This window comes from Phoenix dactylifera, chromosome 15 (assembly GCF_051530095.1).
Source record: "Phoenix dactylifera cultivar Ajwa chromosome 15, Ajwa_hap1_PhDact_Kaust_v1.1, whole genome shotgun sequence".
Taxonomy (NCBI): Eukaryota; Viridiplantae; Streptophyta; class Magnoliopsida; order Arecales; family Arecaceae; genus Phoenix; species Phoenix dactylifera.
Window position 1 is genome coordinate 13,966,600 of NC_143204.1, and position 27,717 is coordinate 13,994,316.

Here is a 27,717-nt window from a genome sequence, read left to right on the forward strand (position 1 = left end):
TGGCTTCACCTGGAGTCGGTGGACCATGACCTCAGGGTCAATTCCTGGCACGTCAGCGGGCGACCAGGCGAAGACATCAGCATTGTCCCGCAGGAAGCTGATGAGGTGATCCCTCTCGCGAGTGCCAAGGCCGGAGCCGACCTGCACAGTTAGCTCGGAAAAATTTTCTCGTAGAGAAACTTGAACGAGAAGCTCACCGGGCTTTACTTGCTTCTTCCAGAGGTCGTCCCTTGCGTCCAGGGTTTCTATGGGTAGCGAGGGGCCCGTTGCCTGAGTTGGCGCCCCTGCTGATGACTTTCGCCGACTCGGCGCCTCAGTTGGTTGCTTTACTCTGCGGGTCGCCATGTAGCACTGCTTGGCAATCAGCTGATTCCCGCGGACCTCGCCTACTCCTTGGTTGGTGGGGAATCACATGAGTAGGTGGCGAGTTGAGACCACGGCTCGGAGGGCATTTAGCCCTGGCCGCCCAAGGATAGCGTTGTAGGCTGAGGGTAGACGGACCATAAGAAAGTCCGTCCTCACAGTGCTTTCCTGGGGAGCGAGGCCGACCGTAACAAGAAGGCTGACCTCGCCCTCGACTGGGACCGAGTCTCCGGTGAACCCGACCAGCGGGGTATTAATTTTCCGAAGCTGGCCTTCTGATAACCCCATTTTTTGGTAGGCATGGTAGTACAAAATATTGGCTGAACTTCCATTGTCAACTAAGACACGTTTTACATCAAATTTATTTACAATCATGGAGATTACCACAGCATCATCGTGAGGGGTCTCAACCCTTTCCAAGTCCTCATCCGAGAACGAAATGACTTCAGAAGTGCGCGGGCGCTTCGGGGAGATTCCTTCTTGGGCTGATCCTCCAGCCGAGGCTCCTCCGATTACATTGATAGTGCCGGAGATAGGCCTATTGTCATCCGGATTTTCGGACGGTGTGGCATTTTCCACTGGCCTTCTTTCCTCACGTCGGTTCCTTACGAACCGATTGAGTACTCCGCGGTGAATAAGCGCCTCAATCTCATCCCAGAGCTGAAAACAGTCCTCCGTGTCGTGCCCGCGGTCTCGGTGGAAGCGGCAATACTTCCTGGGATTGCGGAGAACTCCTGTATCCCGCATAGGAGGCGGAGGTCGGAAGAAGTCCCGACCTTCGATTTCCATCAGAATTTCGGCTCGGGGTGCATTGATAGGGGTGTAGTTCTCGTACCTCCCCGGGTATGTCCGAGACCGCGGTGGGGACCTTGGCTGAGGCGGGGTCCTCTGTTGAGGCTGTCCCCGCTGTCGAGGCGGGCTTCTCAGCCGGGGAAGGTTCTTCTCTCGGCGGGGGGATCGGCTTCTTTGGCGGCCGCGCTCCTCACGGCGTTTCTTCTGTTTCTTTGAAGCTGGTTCGATTGCACCCCGCCTGGAGGCGATAGCCTTCTCGGCCTTAGCATACTTCCGAGCTCGGGCCAGCATCTCGGTGAAGTCGGCGGGGAAGCTTTTCTCGATAGAGAAGAGGAATCGGTAGGAACGAGCCTCAGTTTTTAGGGGCGACATGGCTATTGACTAGTCCAGCTTGCGGACTTCCCACGTGGCGGCGGTAAAGCGGTCCAGATACTCCTTGGGGGATTCTCCCTCCTTCTGTTTGATATCTAGGAGGGAGTCCGACGTCCGCCGCTGGCGTCGGCTGGCAGCAAAGTTGGTAACGAACTGCCTGCCGAGCTGCTCGAAAGAAGATACCGTGCTCGGCTTCAGCCCGAAAAATCAAAGCCGAGCTGTCCCTCGGAGGGTCACCGGGAAGGCCTTACAGAGCACGGCCTCCAAGGATCCTTGCAGTGCCATGAGAGCTCGGTAGCTCTCCAAATGATCGAGGGGGTCGGTAACTCCGCTGTAGGGCTCCACTTGAGGCATCTTGAACCTCGGGGGGACCGGCTCGTCCTCGATTTGGCGGGAGAAGGGGGACTTGGTGGTAAATTCAAAATCCCCCTCCTGTTTTGCCTTCTTGCTGTGGAGCGCTTCGATCTGGCGCTCCAAGTGCTCGACTTTTCTGTCGAGCTCCCCAACCCGAGGAATCGTCACCGTGGTTTGCTCCAGCTCACGGTGGACCGGAGCCGACTCGGCTTCAGAGAGTTGGGGTCTTCTGTTGAGACTTCCCCCCGGCAGCTCTCTCTGGGGGAAGCTCGCCCTTCGTTGTTGGCCCTGGAAGAGCCATGAAGGTTCTGGCCTTGGAGAATCGGGCCGTTGGGAGAAAACTCCAGCATGATCTGGGCCTGTGGGGAGAGCGTAGGTGAGGCCTCCTCACGTCGCAGACCTTGGACGGCAGCGGCCAAGGCCTGGACTTGCTGCACCAGGATATTGAATTGCTCCGGCTGGACCTGAGGAACCGGGTCAGCCGGAGTAGGCGAATTCTGGACGGAGTGTCCAGAACTCTGCGGGGGACGCCGGAAAATGTTGGAGGCTCCCTTACTTCTCAACTTCATGATCGCGACTCGGTCCCTTCCTCTAACGCCAACTGTTGCTGGAAATTGGACCCGGGGGCGGTCGTCGGCTGAGGAGGGGGAGCTGCTGGTGGGCACAGGTGGGTGGCGATCCGTCGGCGAGCGGCGTCCTCCGTCGGGGTGCCTGCAGAAAAGCCGGTGGCCGGGTCTTCCGGCGCCGGCCCTCCGATGCTTAAGTCAGAGGGGGGGAAACTTCGTTTAAAGAAGAAAGGAGGTAAGTTTTTTCTGAGTTTTCTGAGTCCAACCCCCATCGGGAAGCAAGGGTCCCCTTTTTATAGGGGGGTCGGATTACCTGTGATGTGATAGGGCGAGGCCGTCGTACGACTCAGCACGTTGCTTGGTCTGGCACGCGATCAGGTGATTCATTGCATTGATGTCGGAGGTGAGGCTGGGGTCAGAGAGTTGTCACGGCCGACGGGACCCTGCTGAGCCGATTTGCCGTGGAGAGCTGAAGATCCGTAGATGATAGGAGCCACACGCATTAATTGTTGAGTGCGTCGGAGATGTGCATTAATTGTTGAGTGAACTGCAGGTTTGCAGAGATCATGCGTAATAAATACTGGGGCGGTGGCAGGGTATGGCCCCCGGCCGGACTTCGGAAGGGCACAGCCGTGGTAGGTGGGCGACGAAGACGGACTTCCGAGGTCGGGAGCTCTCCGGATCGGACGTTCCGAGGTCGGACGCCGACCTCGGTCGTCTAAGGTCGGCCGTTATGCGGTTTTCTGGTGACGAGGTTCCCATGTACTGGGGGGGAAACCACATTCCCCCAACAAATCTACTTATATCATGAGTTATTTTTATATTTTTTTGGTTACAGCTTTCCAAGAAACTTTTGGATAAGAAATTTTTACTTTATAAAAAATAAAAATAATATAAATGATGATGTCCTGTGGCGAGGAATAATGTAAGATGAGAATATCATGTATAACCTAAATTTGGTTTTGACTTGAGCTCAAAGTTGATCTTAACATCAATCAAAGTAGAAAAAAAATTGCATAATTGAACTTAACCTAGTTAAATGTGAAAAGATCTAGATCTAATATAAATTAGTTATATATTCAGATTTCGGTTCTATAAGTTATCGATCACGCCGGTTGAATTAGAAAATAATTGGATATTCAATACTGATAACCTAGGTTTGATTGTGCCCTCATCCTGATTTTGGCTAATCTTCCTCCAATCTAGATTTTTTTTAAAAAAAAAAAGAATGAAGGAAATACAAATCCTTCAAATTACTGTCAATCTAAATCTGCACCCGAAAATCTTAATTGGAAGTCCTAGCGACAACCTAGAATTGCATCGAGGAGTAGCTTGCAAGGGACTTTTAGATGTGAAGTTAAACACTGGTGTATAGTTATAAATTGATTAGAATCATTAACCTTTTTTTTAATTTTATGAATGGCCTCATTTCTATTAGTCCTTTAGAGAAGCCTTCTCATTAGGTCATTCAACTAACCGAACATAATGTTTAAATTTTATGGACTTGAAATGGGTTGATGTAGGGTACATTTGGTTCTTGTGTCTGATAGTAGGGGCTATAATTACCAAATATAGATGAGATGTCGATGGCTCAACGATCATTGAGAGACCAGTCTGGATTTTGGATTAGCACGGGCATATAACCAGTTAAACTGTGTATTTTTAAGCGACAACTCCTAGTTTTACATCTTGTTTCAATGAAGTGGCTTGGTTTTGCTGAACCTTATTTTATTGATGGGGTGTAATCATGAGCTTGCTGGGTTTTAGGCAGGAGAGTTATAGGGAATCTTGCTGCTTTGCTCCTTTTTCCTTTCTATAATGGCTTTTTTAATTTGTTATCAATTTTCAATGTGTTTAAAGCCGGCCTGTCCTAAAGCACAGTTGGAAGTCCTTTTTTTTTTCATATATATATATGGCGAGAGGAAGGCCCTCTTTAGTCTTTACCTGTCTCTGGGAGCAGGGCTGTGGGAGTGTATGTAGAGCCTAGTAACCTAGAATGATTAATTTTGGATTCTAAAGCAAGAACCATTAAGACCATATCAAGTTATTAGGAAAATTATTCTTAAAATTTTAAAATAAATTATTAAATCTAAGCTAGAATTTGTTCAAACATCATGGTCGCTGATTGCCATTAGTTATTTGGCTCACAAAAGGGGGGATTAAACCTAATTGCTGCCTAGTGCCAGTGGAACTTTAGCATGTTGCTGAGGATCTTTTTCTCTCATCCGCATTTCCACTTAGGTGGGGTCTAAATTTTAAAATCAAAAAGATCACCTTGTCATCATTATTCTCAAATATATGTATAGTTTTTGTTTCATTAAAATAAACAGATGAGATTGCAAATATAGAATATGATAATTGTTAAACTAATATAAGGTCCACTATCATAAAATTGTTACAAAAGGGAAGGATACATTTTTGTACCATGAACTTTTGGTACAAAAGTTTAATAATATGGTAATTTGATCAATAATATGGAGAAATCGTGCGAAATTTAATTTGCTACATCAGCTTATTTACAAATCACAAGCGGTCATGTGAAGGGTAGACGGTGTCGAGCTCTGTCTATCTGATTTTCTATTTTTGCATGATTTTTCTACATTGTTGATGAAATTGCTATACTTTGAACTTTACTGGCTCCATTGCTAGTACCCCATTTTTCTCTATAAAAAATAAAAATTTAATAAAAATAATAATTCTAAAATTTTATGAAAAGAGCTTCTGAACTGCAATTAAGAATGCAAACTAAAATTGGGTTTGGTTTGAATCTTATTTAGATGTCCACCTAGATCAAATGTACAATTCTATCTTGAAATCTATTAGAGTTCTCTTATTTGACTTTTACTAGACATAAGGTTGCAAATGAGTCGAGTTCATCCATGAGCTAATCCAATCCGACCCACTTAGACCCGATTTAGACCCGATTTAGAGATCCGTGAGGCCGGGTCGGATTCCAAATTTGGACCTATTCCATATTTCAAGTCATGATGTATTTATTGAGTTCGAATCTGATCTAACCCGACCTGATCCACCCTAATTGTTATATGGGTCTGCTTTAGGCCTTCTGGCCTATCACCCGACCTAACCCAATCTAATAAAAGTTATGTGGTTTTTGTATTAGCATATAATTGAACAGGCTTTAATTATGAAATTGTTTAACAGGAAAAGCAGGTTAAAAAATAAAAAACCTTAAATGAAGGAACCTTTAATTACTTTTGTTTTTAGATTTCTTGACCTTGTTCATTGTTTTACTCCATGATTTATAAAGCACTAATCATAGAATAGGTTATTCAAGTTTATTTTAATTGATGGTTTAACTCATGTTAGGTCTTGGTATATAGAAAATCTGTAAACTACATTTATAAACTTCAGCTATGCGCAATACAATAGAAAAAAAAAAGCATAGAACTTGAAAGCATTAGAATTGTGTGCCAGAATTTATAGAATCATTTAATAGTGGCATCCATCATCAATTAATTAAGTTTGAAATAAATGGTGTCCTCATCCCACCAATCCAAGTTTTTTTATCTGATTTTTTTCACATGATATATGGGATATTATGGCAAACTAGATAGCTAAGTGATATAAGAAGTTTGACTTTTAGATTATAGATTGATACCATCACTGACTTGGCATTCTATCCATGCTCTATTTCAGTCTATTATATATCTTTAAACATGATAATTCGTATAATTCATAGGAAATGCTCGACTTGTAGAACTCTTTTTAATTATTTTCCGAGCTTTGTTGGAAAAGCTTATCATGCGGAATATGTTATACATGCTTCCACAGAGATAATTATGTCTTACAATGGAGCTAGATTTTTTTCTTGTCCAAATTTATCTCTTTTACTTTAGAACTCCATATGTGACCCTAACCCAATCCGGATCCGGACTTTTTGGGTTAGGATCGTATTATTTATCAACCCTACCCAATTCGAATGCTCCATTAGGTCAAAAATTTTAGTTGTGGACCCAACTCCATTGACCATATTTTTTATTGAGTTGGATTTGGGTCCCACTTTGGAATCCAAACAAGGAACCAAGTCGGGCCGGGGGTCACTCATGACTCTATCGACCCGACCCATTTGCACCCCCTCGCTAGACGCGCACACATAGATTTTACAATTTCATGAAGTTGAGAGCCATGTAATTCTATCTAGAATTCGTGAATCAGCTCATGAGGTGTTTCGTGAAGAAAAGCACTTGTTAGATTTTATTAGATTCTGGAAAAACAGTCCTCAAATTTTCTAAGTTTATGCTACCATTAACACCAATGCATGCGTGGTGCGTATAGGCATCTATTTAGCTACCTCCAACTAATGTTAGTGAGAGCAGATTGCATTTCTGATTCATGAAATGATTGAAAAAATTCCTGTCTTAATAAGCTACCATATTCATATCTAATATCAAAGAGTACATATCCGTGGCTTCCTTTTCCTATCTACTTAGCATTTTATTGGACAAAGGCTGCTCAAGGGAAAAGGTGTCCACACTCTAAAAGCTACCATATGTGGTCCAACCTGTTGACTTTGTGACCAGTGATCCATTTCTTTGTCCTCATCCATAGCCCTCTCTAACCTCAGTCCTTGAAGATAAATTTCCTTATCCAAGACAAAAAGAACCAAATAATTGGAGTTCTTCCCTTCCTCTACTTAGCAACTCTCAAGCACACAGGAAGATATCTCATAAAGAGGATGCTAGCATCTGAAAAAATAGACTCAACCCTTGAATCTTTTAACCAGCATCTGTGAAACTGTATCAGTGGGCGACTCCCACAACAACATGGAAATGAAACCATCAGGTGAGCTTCCAACTTGACGACTGACGACTGAATTCTATAGGCTGCACAGGGATGAGAAAAAGCTTATCGCTGTCCGAAAGAGACAGCTGACACGATAAAAAGAGAAAGCATTTGCTGTTGCACGACGAGATCAATGACTTTTGTGAGACAACCATGCCAGAAATATTAGATTGTAACTGTACATGGATTGCTTTGGATGATGGAAAAACAGGAATAATAGGTGGAAAGCACCGGGTTTGCAATGATTTAAAAGTCACCATGATATATTGGTTGGGATAAAGACCTACAAGAAGATAAACTTCAGACACCCAAAAGCTCTTTAGCTCTCTCAGATTTTCTAGGGCATAATAACCCCTTGCAAAGGTAGGAAATGAGATTTGGGAAAGGTTTCTGAAGCAGATACCAGCACTGTTTGCCTATAATTAAAAACACCTTACAAGTCACTGATCATAAGGTTAAAGAAAGGCATGTGTTTTAATGCTTGCAATAAACTTCCACAAACCAAAAATAAGCTCAACAATATCTTGTTTAGAATTCCAAAATCATAATAATCAGTCAAGTTACTGCTATAGTCTACAGATGAATAATCTGGTCATTTATCAAAATCGGCTAGAACAGAAATAAACATAAAAATTAATATGGAAAAAATGAACGCAGCCATTGGGGTATATAAGGATCACAATATCAATGCTTTTTTCCAAGGAAAGATTTCGAGAGCATATTCCGAAAAGTTTATTTCTTGCTGCAAGTTGAGTAAGGAAAATAGAAGGGATCGGCCAATAATATACAGGGCCTGTAGTAATTAGTTTTCCCACTGAATGTTCGAAATAAAAAAAAAGTAATACAAACATTAAGATCAGCATGAAGACACTGAAGGACTATGAAACAGTTCCACGAATGCCAGATTCACAATCCACCAAAAATTATGCAGTCATCTCATTATTGGCTTAACCAACCTGGCATGTTAAGAAAATGAGCAGTTCGGGTCACCCTTTATTGCACTCTCGTTGAAGACAGAAAAAGCAAATAGAAGCACCTTTTCCAGTGATAAAAACAACACAAGGACGAGTGACCTCATGCATCATACCCCTACTGTGACATGGCTCAGATCACCTGCAGCTGAAATCCATTTCCACTGCCAAGGCCTCGTGAGGAAGAATCCTTGCCTCCACTAATCAGAAAGCCGATGACTGGTGCATCTTTCTACAACATTTCCATCCTCTTTTTCAACGATTAAGTTCATTTTAGAAGGTTACACTTGTAGCAGTAGACTCATCATCAGCTAGCATCTGCTATTTTCATGCTTATAATACATGAAACCTTTTTACCAGCCAGAAAAATTTTTATATTCTACACTTTTGACCTCTACTTTCCTCTTCTTGCTCGAGTCATCTGTTCCCACACCATTTCCAGCTGTGCTGTCAGTTCCACTAGGCCTTGCTTTCAGGTACTTGCCCACTCCGCCACCCACACCAAAAGAACCAGTAACTCCGGTGCCTGGGTTGCTAAACCATGCACCCACCTTATCCTGAAAAGTATACAATTTGACCAGCCAAATCATAAACCTACGGCAGGAAATAAACATTATTCCTCAAAAAGATATGAGATATGGAAATTACCCTATCATCATCAGTAGCTTTCTTCTCCTCTTCTGCCTGATGTCCCTCTTCATCTGGTTCTGTGTAAGGATTCACGAAAACTGAGGCACCTGTTATCTTTATCTCCTCCTGGATCAGAACAAGGCACCATTTAACTGAGCAGGATATCAAAAAGTACAACAATGGGCTGAGACTTGAGAAAGAAAGAGGTAAAATTCAACATAGTTCCACAGGACTCGTGATAGAAAGACAAAGAAAATGCAAAAGCTACAATCGCATTTCCTATCCACAGACTGCTTGAGCACTTCAATGGGTTGCAGGGAGTCTGGCTGTGTTCAGAAAAGATTTCTTTTCTCTTGTTATGATGGATGGATAAATTTACAATGCCAATTCTATAGCATACAAAACCAAAAGCAATTATATCATAAGAATCTATTCTCATTTGCATATAAAAACATCAGATTCAGATGTAGATTTGGAAATAAAAGTCAAAAAAGATAGGAAGAAGTAAGAAGACCTACATAGAACATGTGATAAATCATCTTGAAAGGTTACTCATGTTAATGGAGAATTCAACCCGAAGTCCGTGAACAGCAACTCAAAAGCCGAACCAATAGATAGCATAAGGTTTATCATGGGAATGATAAAATATTTTTAAACTTAACTGAATGTGCAACTACTTGCATCCTATTGCAGCTAGTAGTTTCTAAGAAGCATGAAAACTTCCGCAAAACAACTCTTATTAACTTGCACAATGTCCATGTTTTAACAATTACATGCACCTATAAGTCAGTGGTACGTCACAGCAAAATCGCCATGTAAGAACATCACTTTCTTCTGAGAAAGATTTTCATGCCATTATAGTCATCCAAAATTTCCAAAATACCTTCTTACTATGTTATATGTTACATGAACACTGAAAAAAAACATTCTAGAAAGACACATCTACAGTAATTCTCAATTTGGTGCAAACTACAAGCATTTGTTACTGACGTCGGAACTAAGTCAAATGTGAGATGATACGGCCAATATCTAGGAAGTAAATATTCATAGATGAAGAATAATATATTGAAGTTGAAAATTGATACTCTATTACTCACTTGTGTGACATCTTGCAGTGAAATTCACAAATATTGAATAAATTCAGACACCTCAATTCTAAAGAGAAAAAGATGCATATGCAATGTTTGAGAGTAGGTTGAGTGTGTTGCACCCCTGACAGATACATAAATAATGGAAAGAGTAACTTCAAATAATAGATAACAGAAAAATAAATTATAGATTTTAATGAATATTCAAGGAAATAAATTATAGATTTCCTCTGGACGTCCGCAGTAGACATACCCCCTCCATTGTACTTTTTTACTTTTTCTTGATTTGGCAGGATATACTCACGTTAGAGCTATATGAATTGCCTTTTTCAACCAAAAAAAAAAAAAAAAGGAAAGAAAAACAAAACAAACTAGAAAGTTGAAGAATGTTACTCACCAAGGGCCGGTCATCATCGTCAACAGGAACCTTCTCCATTGCTCCAAGAGTGGTCAAACCACCAACAACCATACCAAATATTGTATGTTTAAAGTTCAGATGATTTGCAGACTTGTAAAGAATAAAAAACTGGGAACCATTGGTATGGGGACCACTGTTTGCCATGCTAACAACACCCCTTCCTGAATGCAGCAATTTTGAATTTAGCTCATCCTTGAAAGGTTTACCCCAAATGGACTGCCCTCCTTTCCCTGTGCCAGTGGGGTCCCCACCTTGAATCATGAAGTTCCTACACAACATGAACCATTAGCCTCCTTTGTGCATACATTAGAAGAAAAAGGAAAAGAAATTTGCGAGTCATCGATCATACCTAATGTTTCGATGGAAAGCAACACCATTATAATAACCATTTTCACAAAGCGTGATGAAGTTTTCGCACGTCCGTGGAGTTAAATCACAATGCAGTTCCAGATTCAAGTCTCCGTGGGTTGTATGCAATTGAACATATCCTTTCTTTTTCGGATTCTTTTCAACTTTGACATATTCGAATTCGTTTTCTGTCACAGGATCATAAGCAGTAGATGTGAAAGAACGTGAAGCAGCCCCTGTAGTAAAACGGCTTTTTACCTGAAATTTACCAACTCTATAAATTTTATGGGAAAATTAAAGTGAGGAATGCAACAGAGGTTCCAATAAAGTTGCCTTAGAAAGAAAAAAAGGAGAAGCAGACGTACAAGTTTTGCATTTACAGGTGTTCTTTCACCTGCCATGTGTAGAGCAATCTGAGCTGCAGTCTTATTGCCAGATGATGCTTTGGCTGCTGCTGCACTTCTTCCATGAACTGCAGCAGATGCTGCATCTACAATACTGAATCCTTGAGTGGATTTAGACTCTCCATTTGCACTGGACTTGGAGTCCTCTTTGACACGAGTTCTTGCAGCTAAAATAGCAGCAAGTGCAGCAGCTCTTTCATTCTGTGCTTTGCTCCCACCTCCACCATGAAGTGCAGCTAGCTTTCCCTTCTCAGTCCCAAGCTCCTGCAGCATTTGCTTGATATCACCAGATATATTTATATTATATAATGGATCTTCTTTCATTCTCCTCAAGTCTGACAAAAGAAAGATATGAATGAAAAAATCTATCTCAATTTCCTGAAAACAAAGATTCAGAAGTCACAAGAACAATGTAAATTTAGATCCACACCTTCATCATCAAGTTCAAGACTGTTTTTAACATGATCAAATTCCAATAGTGCCTTGCTATCAAGTGCATTTGGATTCTGGAAAAGCACAAGCAGAAAACTGTTAACAGTTGATCCAGTTATAAGCATGGTGGAAGAAGAGAACATATGCTTTCTAACCAATTACCTGAATTGTTATCAAGTCATCTTTAGTGAAAGGCTCATCTGTAAGTAACTCTTTCCAATTTTTGGTTTTCAAGTTTAGTTCTTTAATAGCCTGCATCATGAAGGCGAGCAGTGAGATAAACTTGTTAAAGCAATATGTCAAAAACATCCCTGTCTAAAAACAACTTACCTCAAAAGAAAATACATTTCCTGTAGTTTTCACAGCAACTATATGAGTAAATTCCGTAAAAACTTTGTTCAAAACAGGACAATGGTACTCCCCTGCAATTAAGAGAAGGGACAACAACAGTCATAAAACAGCATCACCCAAAATCCATGGTTATACAAATGCACAAGGAATCTGATTTATACAAAATCAGTACAAAAGGAATGTTTAAGTCACTAAAAAGGAGCTTTCATGAGAACTATGATGCAATTTATGAATTCATGATTACTATTTTTGATGCAAAATCAAGTTGTTCGAAGAGGTCCTCATGTAATCACACAAGAGGGTGCACCACTCTATCTATAGCATAGTTTTGGAGTACCATAGGAAATAGGTCATAATAGGATTAAAGTAGAATAAAGTTAAGGTTTTATATCTATGGCAAAGTTTAGAAGAGCCATAGGATCTAATTCTGAAACTAGTTTGAGTTTCACATATGGTTTGAGTTGGTTGGAAATAAGAAAAGATCGCTTTATCTATATAGGGGTTGAGACCTTCCCAGTGGAAGTTATTTGAAAGGTTAGTTACTATGGATTCTAAACCCCTTCTCTCCTCTCTTATTCATCTGATATCTTTTCCTATTCTACAATCTAAACACAAAAGATCATCCCATCCCCTTTCTGAACATTTCCTTGGAGCAAACTGCATTAATTGTTACCAAAGCATAAAAATTACTTCATAACAATAGAAAGCAACTGTAAAGGAAGAATGAAATCTAATGCTTGCACATGTCACATCCCACTGTATACGATGCATAAATTACTTCATAAATTACAAATAAAATTTCCAGCCCCAAGCCATTTTGACCTTTGACTTTAGTTTAGATAATAATTCCACCAATGTATAATACCTTTCTACATAGCTGGTCCCAAGCCCAGATAAAGGAGGGGGGTTGCTGTAGGTTGACGACTAGCATAAAACTATAGTCACATACTATGAACATGAATTCAAAAGAGAAATTTTATGATACATGTAAAAAGAATAAAGAGGGATAGAGATAATTCCCACTGATACCTAATCGATAACGAACCTGAATGGATTCTTTAGGTCCAATTCCATCCATTTTTGTTAAGGCAATTCTGACTTGTTCATCGAGAACTGATATAGCTCCTGAGATATATGACATTCTTTATCCTTCTCCTTGTCTTGGTCTTCTCGGCTGGAATCTACAATGGTTCTCTCCCTCTACTCCCGAACCAAAGACTATATCACTCAAGCGCCAGCAATTTCTCTTGACTATCAAGATCAAAGATCACCCCTACCGAAAATCATATGGGACGAAATAGTACTTGATATCTCAACATCGAGTATGGCCCTAAACCAAGCACAATGGAGGAAAAGGATTCATGTAAGCAACCCTAACTAGTTTGGGGTTAATGCCTAGTTGAGTTGAATTATGCCAGCTTAGTTTCGATCATCTTGACCATCCAAATCAAATCCCACATTCATCCTGCTTCATATATTTATGCAGAACCTATATTCCTCATCCGAATCTCAAACTACCTCGAGTTTCGTAGATTCCTCTAATTACTTCTTCTCCCTCTTCCATGTCTCTGATTCCTTACACATGGTGGCCCTTATCCCCTTTTACATAAGCAGTCGCTCAAGAATGTTCCAATTTGATTCTTGCTAATACATCTTTGAGCACATGGATACCAAGGAGTTCTCAAACTTCATAGTTATTGCTTGTGATGAGTAATCATATGTTTCTATATGAATGTGGAAGAAAACATAAACATGGATAAGATGTCTTTGTACTTATGATGAAGTTGAACGTGCAAGGTTTTATGGTGAAATGAAAGTAACCTATTGACCACCAAGTATATAAAATAAATCATCTGAAAGCCATGAAGTAAAAGTATAGAATACAAAGATCTCATAAATCTTGCATTGTTCAGATATCAGTTATTATTTAGTCAAGGGGAAAAAACATGGCAAATGAAGTACCCAATATATATTGAAACCACAAAATTTGCATCAGATGCCTATGGCTTGTGAGAATTTTAAAATAAATAAACCGCTTCACAAGGTAAGGACTCCAGACCTTGATACTTTGAGCATCTGCACTCTTTATTTTTTAAACAAATTTATTGGAAATGAATCCAAATGCCAGAATAACAATGTTGATAAATAAATTGAGTCACAAGGAATGGCTCAAATGACCTTAATAGTTTGAATGCCTGGAATCCCTTCTTTTTGTTCATCAGGAAATTTATTGGAAAGAAATCCAAATGTGAACATGTAGAAGTTATTGTCATCACTCAAAAGAAAACTTGAAAGAAAACCAAAGGTAAGATTATTTTCATAAAAAAGGAAGATATGAAATAAAAAAACATTATAACAAAGGATTCAAAATAACAATAAAGGGCACCCGAAGGTTTTTCCTTCCTTTCCTTAACCAATTGCAAACCCCTTCCTTCACATTGTGTGAAGTCAGAAAATTATCAAGAGTTTGAGTACGAGCGTTTTCCAAGCTCATTACCAACCTCTCAAAAATTCTCCATTCTGTTATATACTTATCATTCTATTAAATAATCCATATATTCTCTATAGCTCTAACTCAAGAAAATACAAGAATTTCTGTACTTCATGTTCTTATTGATTGCATATTTTTAATTGAATATTTTTGTTTCTAACATCTTTTCTAGGACTTTTTGCTTATATGTGTGTGTATATATGTAGCCCTGCACATATGGCTTATTGCATATTTGTCCTTCAAAAATCACTACAACCATATATACCTCACATTTTACCATGTTTTTGCAATGTTGCCCATCTCATTAAATTTTTTTAGTACCAACATTAAAATAAATAGCTAGTTTAAGTATAAATGACTCTATTACCTTTTGAGTTAATATCCTTGAAAAATTTTCAACCTTTGTTTATCTTGTGGAGAGATGTACCTGTGCATCAGCTTTTTAGGGGTACTCATGCAAATGGTAATAAAGGCATTTTAGACTTAAAATAGCTAGTTATTGACAAAAACAGTCAATCTAAGAAGAGGGAAATTGCCTAAAGTAGGGTGTAATCAAGAGTATATATGTGAATAATGATTTTCAAGGAGCAAATATCAAATAAGTTATATTTGCAGAGGTATATATGCAAAATACCCTTTTTTCCGACATGCTAATGTGTTTATCAAATTTATTAATAGAAGTAACACCCACTAAATGAATTTTTATGACCATATATTTTCGATACATAGATGCTTTCTTTGAGCCATGTCAAATTAAAATCTGATTATTCCCCCAAAAGAAATCACGAGATTATTCCTCACATAAGGTTATCGCCAAGAGTATGTGGCCACATATCTATAAATGAGAATTTTCAGAGAAGACACAGTCGTATTCAATTTTGGATGTTGAACTTCCATTAATTTGTTAGGGAGTCATTTTATGGTATTCATCATACTCCGTGTTCTGAATGAATAAAACTTTAGTATTTGCCACATGCACTGCACATGAAAGTGTGGGTGGCAGTGTGATTTGGGATGTGTGCACATAGGCCTATTTTAATTTTAAAGAAGTAAAGAAGGTACCATTATGGAGATGCACCTTCAAAGAGCCACATCTCAAGGAAAGAAAAAAGTGTTCCAATGTATTTCATTTTTATTAGGAATTCAATTCGCACACATGGATAAGGCATTAGAGTCAATCCACTTAAATTTGAAATATTTTTTTCTTTTCCTATTTTGAGACTCCTTTCTGAGGCATTAACTCTGACCAACCTTGGATGATCAGTAAATTTATTTTCGCAGATTTTCTCTCTTTAAGAAGGAATTTTCCTTCTTCTTTGTTGACCATTGAATGACCTACAATTATTTGAGAGTTCTGTCCATATGTATAAAGAGATAATAGATGATCTTGCTCTTCAAAATGTGGTTGTTAATTGCAAGCGCTGCCAAGTCCTACTTAAGATATGACCTCCCAAAGGGATGGATTAAGCAAAAGCTCTTAGCCAACTGTCAAATTATGGTTACAATTACACGAGAGCCACCCAAACATTCAATTTTCTAACCTGTGATAGTAAAACAAGCCTTGAAAATACAAAAATCTCGGATTTACAAAGTTTTTTTTTTTTTTTTACATTACAATGAATGTTTGTCATCCTTCCTTTATTTGTGAAGACTAAAGAGCAAACAGGGTGAATAGGCAAACTTTTCCAAGCTGTGTAAACCTTAACTTGACAAATAGGCAAAGTGTTAGAGACAGCAGCAGTTAATATGTGCTTTCTAGGAATTGATGATTAACAACTCTAACAAAATAATATCTTGGGCAAACAGAAAACATTTTCAGTTTATGACATTTTTTTAATCTACCACGCTTGGTCTTGTTCCACTATTAAGATCACCAACATTGAGTGGTAGACCACCAATTGCATGGGTATGCTCACCATCATATGTAGCTCACTACGGTCCTGATACCTTTTGTTCCCAATTATATGGCGTGGCATCTAAATACAATCCATACAATGATATATACACACACACATATATATATACACACATATATATATATACACATATATATATAATAAACATTTATAAACTTGCAACCTTGCCTAGTCTGCAGATAAAAACAAATAAATATATAAAAAACTAAATACCGTGACTTATTTATCACTGAATACTAGAAACTGTATTATCCTAAAAAAAAATCTTATATGCTGCAAATTAGCATTACTAAAATACTATTGATGAGGGGAAAACCCACTTGAAGAAAAATTTTCATTCCGTCCTAGATAAATTAACAGGAATTTACCATCAGAATTCTTGTGGAACGTGAGGGGAATGAGATGTTCTTGCTTGAGAGGACCTCCGGTGACCGGATGCTTGCCGTATTTCTTAATATAAGGAAGTATATTCCTGCACCGAACATTCAAATGAAAATCGAAAGTATTTTTCGCCGATTAAAAACAATGAATTTGATAACTCCAACAATCTAGACAACAAAAAAAAAAATTGCAATTTTCTGAAGATACTAACATTATATCGAATACACTCCCATCAGCCGTGCACACAGGGTCTTCAAATGGCGTAAAAGTAAGCCTACAATTCATCAAAATAAAGAAAAAAAAATCCCAACGTAAGGAGAAAATTAAGAAAAAGAGCGGAAAACAAATGAAGGCCTCAAAATTCGAGAACAATTAGGGAATTCTCGGGTTTTAGGAGGAAACTTACGAACAGCAGTAGAAAGGCAAGCGCTTGAAGGGCGTGGACGTCTCCTTGGATTTGGCGCCGCCCCACTCGGTCGCCCACTCCGTCTTCGTGATGAACATCCGATCCTTGCTGTGCTGCTTCTTCCCCATCTCGACTTCAATATGGTGCCTCCGAAGGGAACGAGGAGATAAACCTAGGTTTCTACTAGTTCTCGGTTCCTCTTTTCCAGAGCTAGGGTTTCCTCCACTTCGCCATGGATTTGGGGATTTTGATGGAGCTCCGAGAATTTCTGTTTATAGTGACTCGCGGAGAACCATACGAAACGTAAGTATGATACTCGATTCGTACGTTAAAAGTCGTGTCCAATCGAGACCGTTTATTAATTGGAGTTTCTAGCCAATTTAGTGAAAAGAAAAAAGCATAGTGAGAGGCATCGTACCGCTATGACTAAAGTGCCGAGTTCCGACTTCCCATCACCCCCTCAGGCAAAACAAGGAGTTCACTGTAAAAGCTTGGTTTTTTTGGTTATTTAAGATTTCCATTCTCCTGAGATCCATCAAAAAATGCGGCTTGAGTTTTCTTGATTTTAAACTATGTTCTCGAGGTTCTTGGCCAGAAAGAGTCACCGGAAAGCCTAAAGCTTCATCCGAAATAAAGCACGTCTATTTCGGCCATGATTAGCCACCATCGGCCATCAAGTTTGGCCAGAGTTACAGCCACCTGAGGCTACCGCCAGGTGGGCAATTGGGACATCGTGGCTACCTGTTATCGGTGAAGAAAAAAAAAAAAAGAAGAGAAAGGATTATGCCCACTTCTCTATTTTCTCTCTTTCTCTTCTCTCTCTCTCTTCCTCTCTCCATTTTCTCTTTCTAGAATATTTATGGAATTAGTATCGGATCCTGTCGACCAGATCTACGAATCCAATTTGACCCTTGCAAAGGCCCTGATCCGCCCTGGTGCCTAGGCCACCTACTGGACCGATCACCTCAGCTCTGCTGAATGTTTCTGAAACTTCCATTGATGAACCATGTTGATTGATCTTGGCCTGATTGAGTCCGATTTATTGAGCGAAATATCTAGACCTACCCACACGAAACTACCGTACGCTCAGTCAAGTCTTCTCGAATTATTTATTTAAAATTATTACTTAAAAATTAATTTTATTGTTAATATTTCAAACAGGTCTAGCGAAGTCACCTAACGAAGTCTGATAATATAAGACAAAAGAGGTATGTAAATCTTATACTATTTACTAATTTTTGAACTTGTAAGTAACCTGACACTCCTTATTAATTTGCAAATTTTCATATATTTTTTGTACTTATAATATTAAATGTTGACGATATTATTTTTTTTTAAAAATTAAAAATCAAGCATATGATATTTTGAAACTTATATCACTGCAAGAAAAAGAGGCATTAGCGACGCTTTTTAAGGTCTTTACCGATGCTTGTAAGGGTCAGTAAAGAGCTTGCCGATGCTTTCTAAAGCGTCGCCTATGTAAGAGTAGAAAAAATAATTGCCGATACTTTTAAGAAGCGTCGGCAATTAGCAACGCTTTACCGACGCTTGTAAACATCGCTAATTAGCGACACTTATTAGTGTCGGCAATTAACAATGCTTTAAGCGTCGCTAATGAGCGACGACGTTAAAGCATCGCTAATTAGAGGCGCATTAGCGACGCTTTAAAGCATCGATAATTGGACCGTATTCCTAATTTTAACGACGCTTTAAAGCATCGTTAGAGTATTTTTTAAAAAAAAATTAAAACTCTGTATACAAATTCAAACATATATACAACAAAAGGCATATACATATGTCACAATTAAACATATTTTTCAAAATATTCATATTGTCAAATATAATTGCATTCATATTGTCAATTTACATGTACAATGTACTTAAAAAAACATAAAAAATATACATATAAAACTCTTAAATAAAAGCTATCAGGGTCAATGGCATCATCAACTCTATGCGCAGATGAAGTATCAGGAACCTATAAATAAAAATTTAAGAAGTTAAGAATACGAAAATCATTAAGATCATTAAAAAAATATGATACTTATGTAAAATGTTCAAATAGATGTAGTTATTCACCTAAGGAAGGACAAACTTATACAACAAAGATGTAATCTGGTTAAGCTGAGCCCTCAAAGATTGTATCTTTGTTTGATGGCTCTGTATCGTCTCCTGTGTCTCTGCCTTTAGAATATTAACCTCTGTAGTGCTACTACTCTGTCTGGCATCTTGAGTATATCTACCCACTGCAAACAACTGAGTGAAGGTAACTCCAATGCTATAACTCCTCACTCGACCATAACACTCCGAGCCCATCAATTTGGTAAACACCTGAGCTTCGATACGACTGATGTCGCCGGTTGAAAATGACTTTCTGATATGTTCTGAAATAAGGGATATAGCCTTGTCCTATATCTCTCAAAAAAAATCACATATTAATTTTTTTAAAAATAAAACTAATAAAAAATTATTGCATAAATCAAAGATGAATACATGCAACTCTATCTCTCGCTTTTTTTGGGACAAAGTTGTCATCTCGGTAGGTATAAGTCATCCTATAAAACTCCACCTCACCAGGCTCCCTCCCATGCTCTTCCATCTATAATAAGAAGTATATTGGCAAGCTATATATCATGATGCATGCTTATGATACAAGAGTTTCAAAGAGTTTTAAAGAAACTTACAAATTCAGCTCCACGTCTCACATAACTCTTCGAGTCTGAAGTGTGAGGAACTGTTAGAGATACTCATGCAGCTCTACCAATGTCGAAATATGTCTGGCAAAAAAAAGTAAACAATGTAATATATTAAATATATTAAACATAATATAAGGTATTGAGAGAGTATACAACCTGTCCTCTTTCGAAAAACTAGTAGCGAACAAGCTCCCTCCACTGATAAGGGTATACATCAAGAGAACAAACACGAGCAACCTCCTCCTCTATCATACCCTCATCCTTCCAGTTCGCCTTCAACTTTGCTTTATATTCTTTCCATTTGCAGTTGAAGGACTTTAGTACCCAATTATGACATTCTAAAGGGAGCATAAACTTTTTCTACACCAAAGTAAAGAATGTTATAACAATATTAAATCAAAAAATTAAAATTGTGATGGTAAGCAAATTAACATACAGTAGGTATCAAATTAACAATATAAATTCAAATCTTTACCTGTACAACTCTAAGTAGCTCAACTTTATACGAAGGAAGCATATCATTTCACTTTTGATAGTTGAGCGAACACAACTGACCCTTACACGCAACCGATCCTAGAAAACTTGATAAAAGGCTTCCAGCCTTCTTGATGGGCTGCCCTACTTCGTTGCATCGGATGACGATCTTTTCATCCTCACAAAGCTGCCACACATCTCTTGCTCAAGAGAATCCCCATGTCGCCCTCACTGTAACAAACCAGGACCTCACCCAAAATGGCTAGCCGAAAGGTATTATTTAGGTTCCTTGATCCTGTATAAGTACCCAAGATCTACCCAGCGAATAATCGATGTGGGACTAAATACACGCCTGCACGGGTCCTTACATACTCCCCCCGTTTAAGCCCTGACGTCCTCGTTAGACTAAGGGTTCATATCTATTCAAATCAAATCACAAATACCACGATTGGCCCGTGGTCAGCCCCAATGGATCCGTGCTGCAGTGTCCCCTAGTCCACATAGATTATAGGTCGGATCCGCTCTGATACCATTTGTAACAACCCAGGACCTTACCCAAAATAGCTAGCCGGAAGGTATTATTTAGGTTCCTTGATCCTATATAAGTACCGAAGATCTACCCAGCGAATAACCGATGTGGGACTTACACACGCCCATACGGATCCTCACACTCACTCTCCCTTGTCTATCTATAAAAATATAATAAAATATCCATTAAAGCATTGAAGGCAAATTAATTAAAATAATTAGATTGTAACAGAACTTAATATATGAACTTAAATCAAATTACCCTAGATCTGTAAGTCATCCATAACAACCTCCTCGCCTGGATAATCAGCAGGAGGCTCGTGCTGAGATTGGAACTCGTGCTGAGACTCGAACTCAAGATGCTGGGGCTTATAGGGCTGCTAGGACCATAGGGACTGACTAAGCAGAAGAAGATCCCACCTGAGACTGCTGGAACTCCACATCTCTGAACAGTTTCCCTCGGGGCATGTTGTTACCTAGTATGCACGAAAAAAAAATCAATATCAGTTAAATAATAATTAAATACTAAATAAATTGCTAATAAAAAATAATTCATTCAATGTATACATCGTAAAATTTTTTTACTATTAAGAAATTGTACTCTTTCATTCAACATCCGTCCTAACCAAACTCGTAGCAATTAGTTCATCAGTTGGCACAACATTAAAAGGCATACACTAAGTATAAGTCTTATTATCCTCCTCTTCCAACCCTTTTTTCATATCATACAAGCCTAGGTTTAGTCTTAATAACAATAAACCGATCTTTATCTTTTGAGTCCTATACACAAAATACTTGTCGAGCTTGAGATAAAAAAATGAATGGATCATCTTTCAATAGCACACTATTATGTATCAACCTTGAAAAATTTACAAGTGTGAAGCTATTTATGTCTTGCCTCAAACCTCTAAATGAGTTTATATCCACCCAATCACATCGAAATAGTACTACCTTAAAATTTGCATAATAATCCAACTCATAAAAATTTGTTAGGGCATCATAATAAGTTTTTCCGTCCGTCTCAACCATAACCCCACCATTTTGGATTTTTCTAAATTTCTCACTTTTTAATATAAAATTTAAAATTATTTATAGTGAACCCATCATATCTATTGACAATATTGTTCGGACCTCAAGCAATGACTATTAATTCATCAGAACAATTTATCTCCATCATCGTGGGTACCTAAAAAATTATAGAAGTAATGATTAATTATTCAATGATAATGTCTACAGAAATTAAAAAAAGACTAATGTATTAAATGTCCAACCTGTTTGAATAACCATTCAGGAAATAACTCAACCAACCATATTTCCTCAATCCTTGAAGTAGGATGAATGTTATTGTTGATGCTTTGCTAAGTTACTGAAAATTCTTTGCACGATCAGAAACTCTTTAGTTAGGAATATTATATCTAATATTACAGCTCAAAATATTATAACCATACTAACCTGCGATACTCGGATATTATATCACTGTGAAGTAAAATATAGCGATGTGCCTGTGCCAATGATTTTTGGTTAAGAACAACTCTTTTGACTGTCCCCAAAACTCTTCCAGCAGATGAGAACTTGTAAACTTCTGCATTCTCTATAATATCACAATTCATTTGAGCCGATTGAAAGCAATTTCAACACCTTCAAGATATCTCGAGCAAAATGTCAAACACTCCTCAGCAATATATCTTCCAGCAATCGAGCCCTCGGGATAGGCTGAATTGCGTATATAATCCTTTAAACGCACAAGAAACCTTCAACAAGAAATTTTTAAGATCAATATCAACACCAATATGATTTATAAATATGGACATTAGAGTTTAGATACATCACCTCTCAATAGAATACATCCATCGGTAGTGAACCAGTTCACTAAATTTAGCTTCCGCCGCTAAGTGAATGAGTAGATGAAACATAATGGTAAAAAATTCAGGAGAAAAGATATTTTCCATATGGCATAATGTAAGTGCAACATTAGACTCTAATTGATCAAGTTTCTTAGGATCAAGCACTTTTGAACATAATGCCTTAAGAAATGATGACAACTAAGAAACAATTACAAGAACTTATTTCGGCATTGACGATCTTAAAGCTAATGAAAAAATATCTTGCATCAAAATTTGACCATCGTGACTTTTAAGATTTGAAAGTCTTCGCTTTAAGATTTATGCATCGTGAAATATTCGATGCATACCCAATAGGAACCTTCATATTTTTCAGAATTATTAGAAAAAGATCTTTCTCTTGAGTAGATATTGTGTAATATGCAGAAGGTATAAAAAATTTATCATTGGCAAGCTCTTTTGGATAAAGCTCTTGTCTTATGCCCATGTCTTTCAGATCAAGAAGCGCTTTCAAGTTGTCTATGGTCTTTCCATCAAGATTTAACAATGTTCTAATCAAGTTATCATAAGCATTCTTTTTTATATGCATGACATCAAGATTGTGTCGAAGAAGATTATACTTCCAATAAGATAAATCAAAAAAAATGTTTTTTTTTTTCATAACTGTCTTTGTATAGATGCTACCATTATGTCATCGTCATTTTTCTGTCCATATGCATTGTGATCATTCTCGAAAAAGTTGTCAGGATCCTTAAAAATATCTGATATTAACCCTTCCTTCATTGAGCTATCAACATCCTCTCTTCTTCTCTTCTTCGAACATTTGGAGATCTTACCGGGTATATAATTAGTGCCATACATTTGTCTAAGAACTTCAATTCCAGTTAGTGGAATAGGGGCAAATCACAACTTTGTGGTACCATCAAATAGATCATTCTGAAATCGAAATGAGGTTTGCTTCTAACCATTGACGATGGCCCATATAACAGAACTTTTCTTCATGTTTTAACCAATACGAATGGGTTATATCTCCATAAGAAGGACATGCAATACACCCCATAGTGCTCCAACTAAATAAATTAGCATATGCAGAAAAATTATTGATAGTCCAAATAAGAGCTGCATGCAATTTAAAAGTTTGGCCAGTGAAAGCATCAAATGCATCAATACCCTTTCATAACTATTTCAATTCTTCTATTAAAGGCTGCAAAAAAAATTAATATCATTACCTGGGCCCTTATCACCTAGAATAACTATTGACAAAATAAGTGAAGACTGTTTCATATACGTCCATGGTGGCAAATTATATCGAACCAAAAGAAGGGGGGAAGATGATCATATTAGAAAGTTGGGCATGTTGAGGTAAATTCCATTATACCTTACCACATTCAAAAGAAGCTCAGCATAGATAAAGCAAGTATTCTATTCTAGCATAACACAATAATGCTTCCAAAGGAGTTCAGCAGTAACTTCACCTAGATAATCATATCAGTGCTTTAGAAAGGGTAGAGTTCCAATAATGAGTGAAAACAAACAAAATTTGATTGTATAATCAGATAAAACATGAAAAAAGAGAAACTAGAACAAATTCCTAAACAATTCGATTATAAAATCAAAAGAAAATCCAAAAAATTCAGAATTTAAGGATCGAAGCAAGAGAAGAAGATACCAAACCTGGCCTTGTCCTTGTCCTTGCCGGCTCCAAAATTCAAATGCCCTGTGAGTGCAGAGTAAGAAGTTTAGGAGGAGGAGGAGAATGGGAGGAGGAAGTTGGCCAAGGAGAGGAGGCCAACAGAGAAGGGGAGGAGGAGAAGGAGATGCGGTGGAGGAGAGTGATTTGGGATCGGTCGGCGGAGGAAAAGGGCTGAGATCGGTGAAAGGGGATGAGGAGAGGGTCGATCGGCGTGGGTTAGGGATTTGGGGTTGATCGATGGAGGGGGTCGGGTTTTGTTTGGGGGACGAATGGAGTCCGACAACACTTATAAGTATCATTGGATTTTGGCTTTCGCCGATGCTTATAAGCGTCGGTGATTAACCCTTCCGATGCTTATAAGCGTCGGTAATGGGTGGCTTCCGGCGATGCTAAGCAAAGCTTCAGAAAAATCTATTTTTTTCTATGCTTTTTAAAAGCGTTGGTAATCTTTGTCACCGAAAAAAATTTATCGACGCTTCTACCTAGCATCGGCAATATAGAGTCGGCAATTATAGTTTTTGCTGTAGTATTATAATTTATTGCGAAATAATGGTTTAATGAATATTTTAATATTAACGTCTCGTTTATGAACTACGAACTTCAAATTTATGAAAAATAGTATTTTTGCTATGAAAAGAATAATTTCATAATTATTCTACTGTTAAACGCTTATTTATTGACTATGAACTCTATAAAGCCATTTAGTGTTTATTCATGTATGATTCAAAAACATATGATTTAAGAAATATGACTCAAAAAAAAAATTGTTCTAAGAACTATGACAAAAAGGCTCTCAAATAGCTAGGTATGGCTCCCGAAAGTGATATAGATCAACATCCAGTTCCATATGATCCTCCTAGCAGGTAATAGTAGTTGGCATACGACTCTACCAGTGGATATTAGTAGTTGGCATATGATCCTACTATCGGGTAATAGTAGTTAGCATACAATCCTGTCAGTGGGTAATAGTAGTTGACATACGATCCTACCAATAGGTAATAGTAGTTGATGTTTGTCGATTATGGGCTGTCACGGGAATAATAGTAATTTATGTTATACACCTAGTAATTTAGTCTGAGAGTAGTAATTTGATGGTTAAATGGTAAATGATTTACGATTTTATTTATGCTATACACCTAGAACCATGTTTACGACATATTGATGATTTACTTAAACATGAACAACTATGATATGTTCTATTTTGTAATAGTTATTATTTTCTTTATATACTGCATCAATTCATGCAAAAACTTATGCTTGATCTGGTAAGATAGTAAAAGGATTACTTACTAAGCTGTGTCACTCATATATTTCTATTCTTATTTTTTTCTCTCCAGACGAATAGGGTCAATAAGAATGAAGGATGGTCTAGGCTTAGAGTTCGCACTAGCAAATATGACGATTTTGTAGAAGAATTTTAGTATTTTAAATTGACTGTGAAATTGCAGTTAATGATTTTCTGAATATTAAGGAATATGGATTTGGTATTTATGTTTGGATTCAGATGCTCTAAACCAACATTGGTTGCATTTAATGGATAATGAAATTGAATTTTTATTTATTATATTTTGTTTGAGAAGAATTTGGAAGTTAAATGAAACGTTTGACTTCGTATTATCATGGGTTGTATCCCTCGGTAGCACGGCCATGTCATGCTCTGGATCTGGGGCGTGACATCTTCTTCCAAATCTTCATTCATTCGCTCTGATGGCGTGGGAAGATATTGGATTTGGAGGCTAAATCATTTCCTGAATAGGAAAAAGATTTTGTGAGGGCTTTGCAATTCATCCCTAGTGAGGTTCATAATCCAACTTAATACATCCATATACAAAGACATTTGGAAAAGATACATCATGAGAGCTTCCTTGTCCATGTATTTGTAGGCGTCTATCAGAAAGGTGTTGATATGATCAGTGAGGTACCCATACGTACCATACATTCAAAGCTTGGGGGCTTTAAATTTAGGAGGGAAGACAAATGCTAGGGATTTGATACAGATCGGTCAGTGTTATTTTTTCACTAATAATTTGCATAGCTTCATTCCAAGAGGGATGTCGTTTAGTTTTCCGGTCTTAGCATTTGAGGTGAGAATCGAAGGAAGAATTCTTTTTAAAAGGCATGGCGTACTGAACTGGGATCGATTGAGCCTCCAACTCTTCATATAAGCAAGAAAGTGCAACCACCATCATAGCTTTGTCTATGAAAAATGAAAAAATAATTGATTATTAACTATTGTACATAGAGAATGGCTAACATATACTGTTAAGGTATAGAAGAAATATTTTGGATTTGTTTGGAGCTAATCATAATAAAAGGGCAGAAAAGGGAGGCTAAAATGATGTCACATATGTAAATAAGTGGGTCATTATCATAATTTTAAGTCATTTAAGGGTATTAGGATGAGCACACACTTTATATGTAATCAAGGTGAAGCTTGAGAAGTGGTAGATAGGTCCACAACGTGCACTTGAAACTGTAGACAAGTGAAATTGTTTTGGTATATCCAGCATCAAGTCATGATTTATAAAATTGTTCTGAATTCATGAATTTATTGTGAATGCTCGATAGTACACATGGATCTCCTACGATTGATCATATATTGCATGGGAATTATTTCTATATGGCGAATTTATGTAAACTCTTACCTAACATGAGTCAACGATCTAGAGTTTGATTGTTCATTATATCAGATTATTTACTAACTTCCTCAATTTTTCTGTTGTAATATTTGATATAAGGTTTCATTAGCTTATTTTCAGAAGGTGGAGGAAACTAAACAAACAAAAATTATTAGTTTAGTTAAATGCATTTATATTTTATTATGCAGAAGATGTATAACTGGAATTTTATGTTAATGGTTACTTGTTAACTAAAATTATCCTCTTGTTACTAAGAAAAACCATGCAAACGTGATTTATTGGCTTGAGAAAGAGGTTGAAATTTTATACTATCAAAACAAAACAAATTGTTGAACTCGGAATTCATGGTCAGCTTATTTAGCTCAAAACACATGGGATGTGGATAGCAAAGAAAATTTTATCCAATTTTGAAAGCATATCCTTTAGAACTACCATCAAGAGTAGCCACAGCTGTAATTCATAGTTTTTCAATTTTCGTAATCCATTCAATGTATATTAAGTTTCACTAGGATAAAAATATATGCTAATATCAGACATAATTTTTATCAATTTTAGTCATGTGTTCTTATATAATTAATCAAGTATATACCAATAATATCAGAGTATGCCAGATGGAAAATAGGTCAAAACATTCCAATGTACACACCCATAAGTTGCATCTATTCTAAGGAGATAATCCAAAACAATAACTATACTATCTGATAAAAAAGTTTCTCCAATATAAAACCTAAAGACATAGCAAATTCACAACTTTTTATTT

General features: G+C 37.8%; 1 protein-coding gene across 1 annotated transcript; it reads right to left on the minus strand.

Annotated features, from left to right (window-relative positions):
• Positions 1 to 7,958: 7,958 nt before the first annotated feature.
• PUB49 (plant U-box 49) lies at positions 7,959 to 17,623 on the minus strand. Its single transcript, XM_039119915.3, has 12 exons — positions 17,505 to 17,623; positions 17,087 to 17,354; positions 16,892 to 16,954; positions 16,668 to 16,771; positions 11,872 to 11,963; positions 11,704 to 11,793; positions 11,540 to 11,615; positions 11,071 to 11,444; positions 10,707 to 10,963; positions 10,337 to 10,625; positions 8,870 to 8,977; positions 7,959 to 8,778 (listed from the first exon to the last, which is right to left on the minus strand). The coding sequence occupies exons 2-12, from the start codon at positions 17,212 to 17,214 to the stop codon at positions 8,575 to 8,577; spliced, it is 1,785 nt and encodes a 594-aa protein (XP_038975843.3). The 5' UTR covers positions 17,215 to 17,354; positions 17,505 to 17,623; the 3' UTR covers positions 7,959 to 8,574.
• Positions 17,624 to 27,717: the final 10,094 nt, after the last annotated feature.

Excerpts from the sequence above, each read along its gene's own strand:
- PUB49 (XM_039119915.3), bottom strand. The coding sequence starts at position 17,214 with ATGGGGAAGAAGCAGCACAGCAAGGATCGGATGTTCATCACGAAGACG. Across the intron at positions 16,955-17,086 it reads TTGCCTTTCTACTGCTGTTC|GCTTACTTTTACGCCATTTG; the intron begins GTAAGTTTCCTC and ends GATGAATTGTAG. Across the intron at positions 11,616-11,703 it reads ATGACTTGATAACAATTCAG|AATCCAAATGCACTTGATAG; the intron begins GTAATTGGTTAG and ends GTGCTTTTCCAG.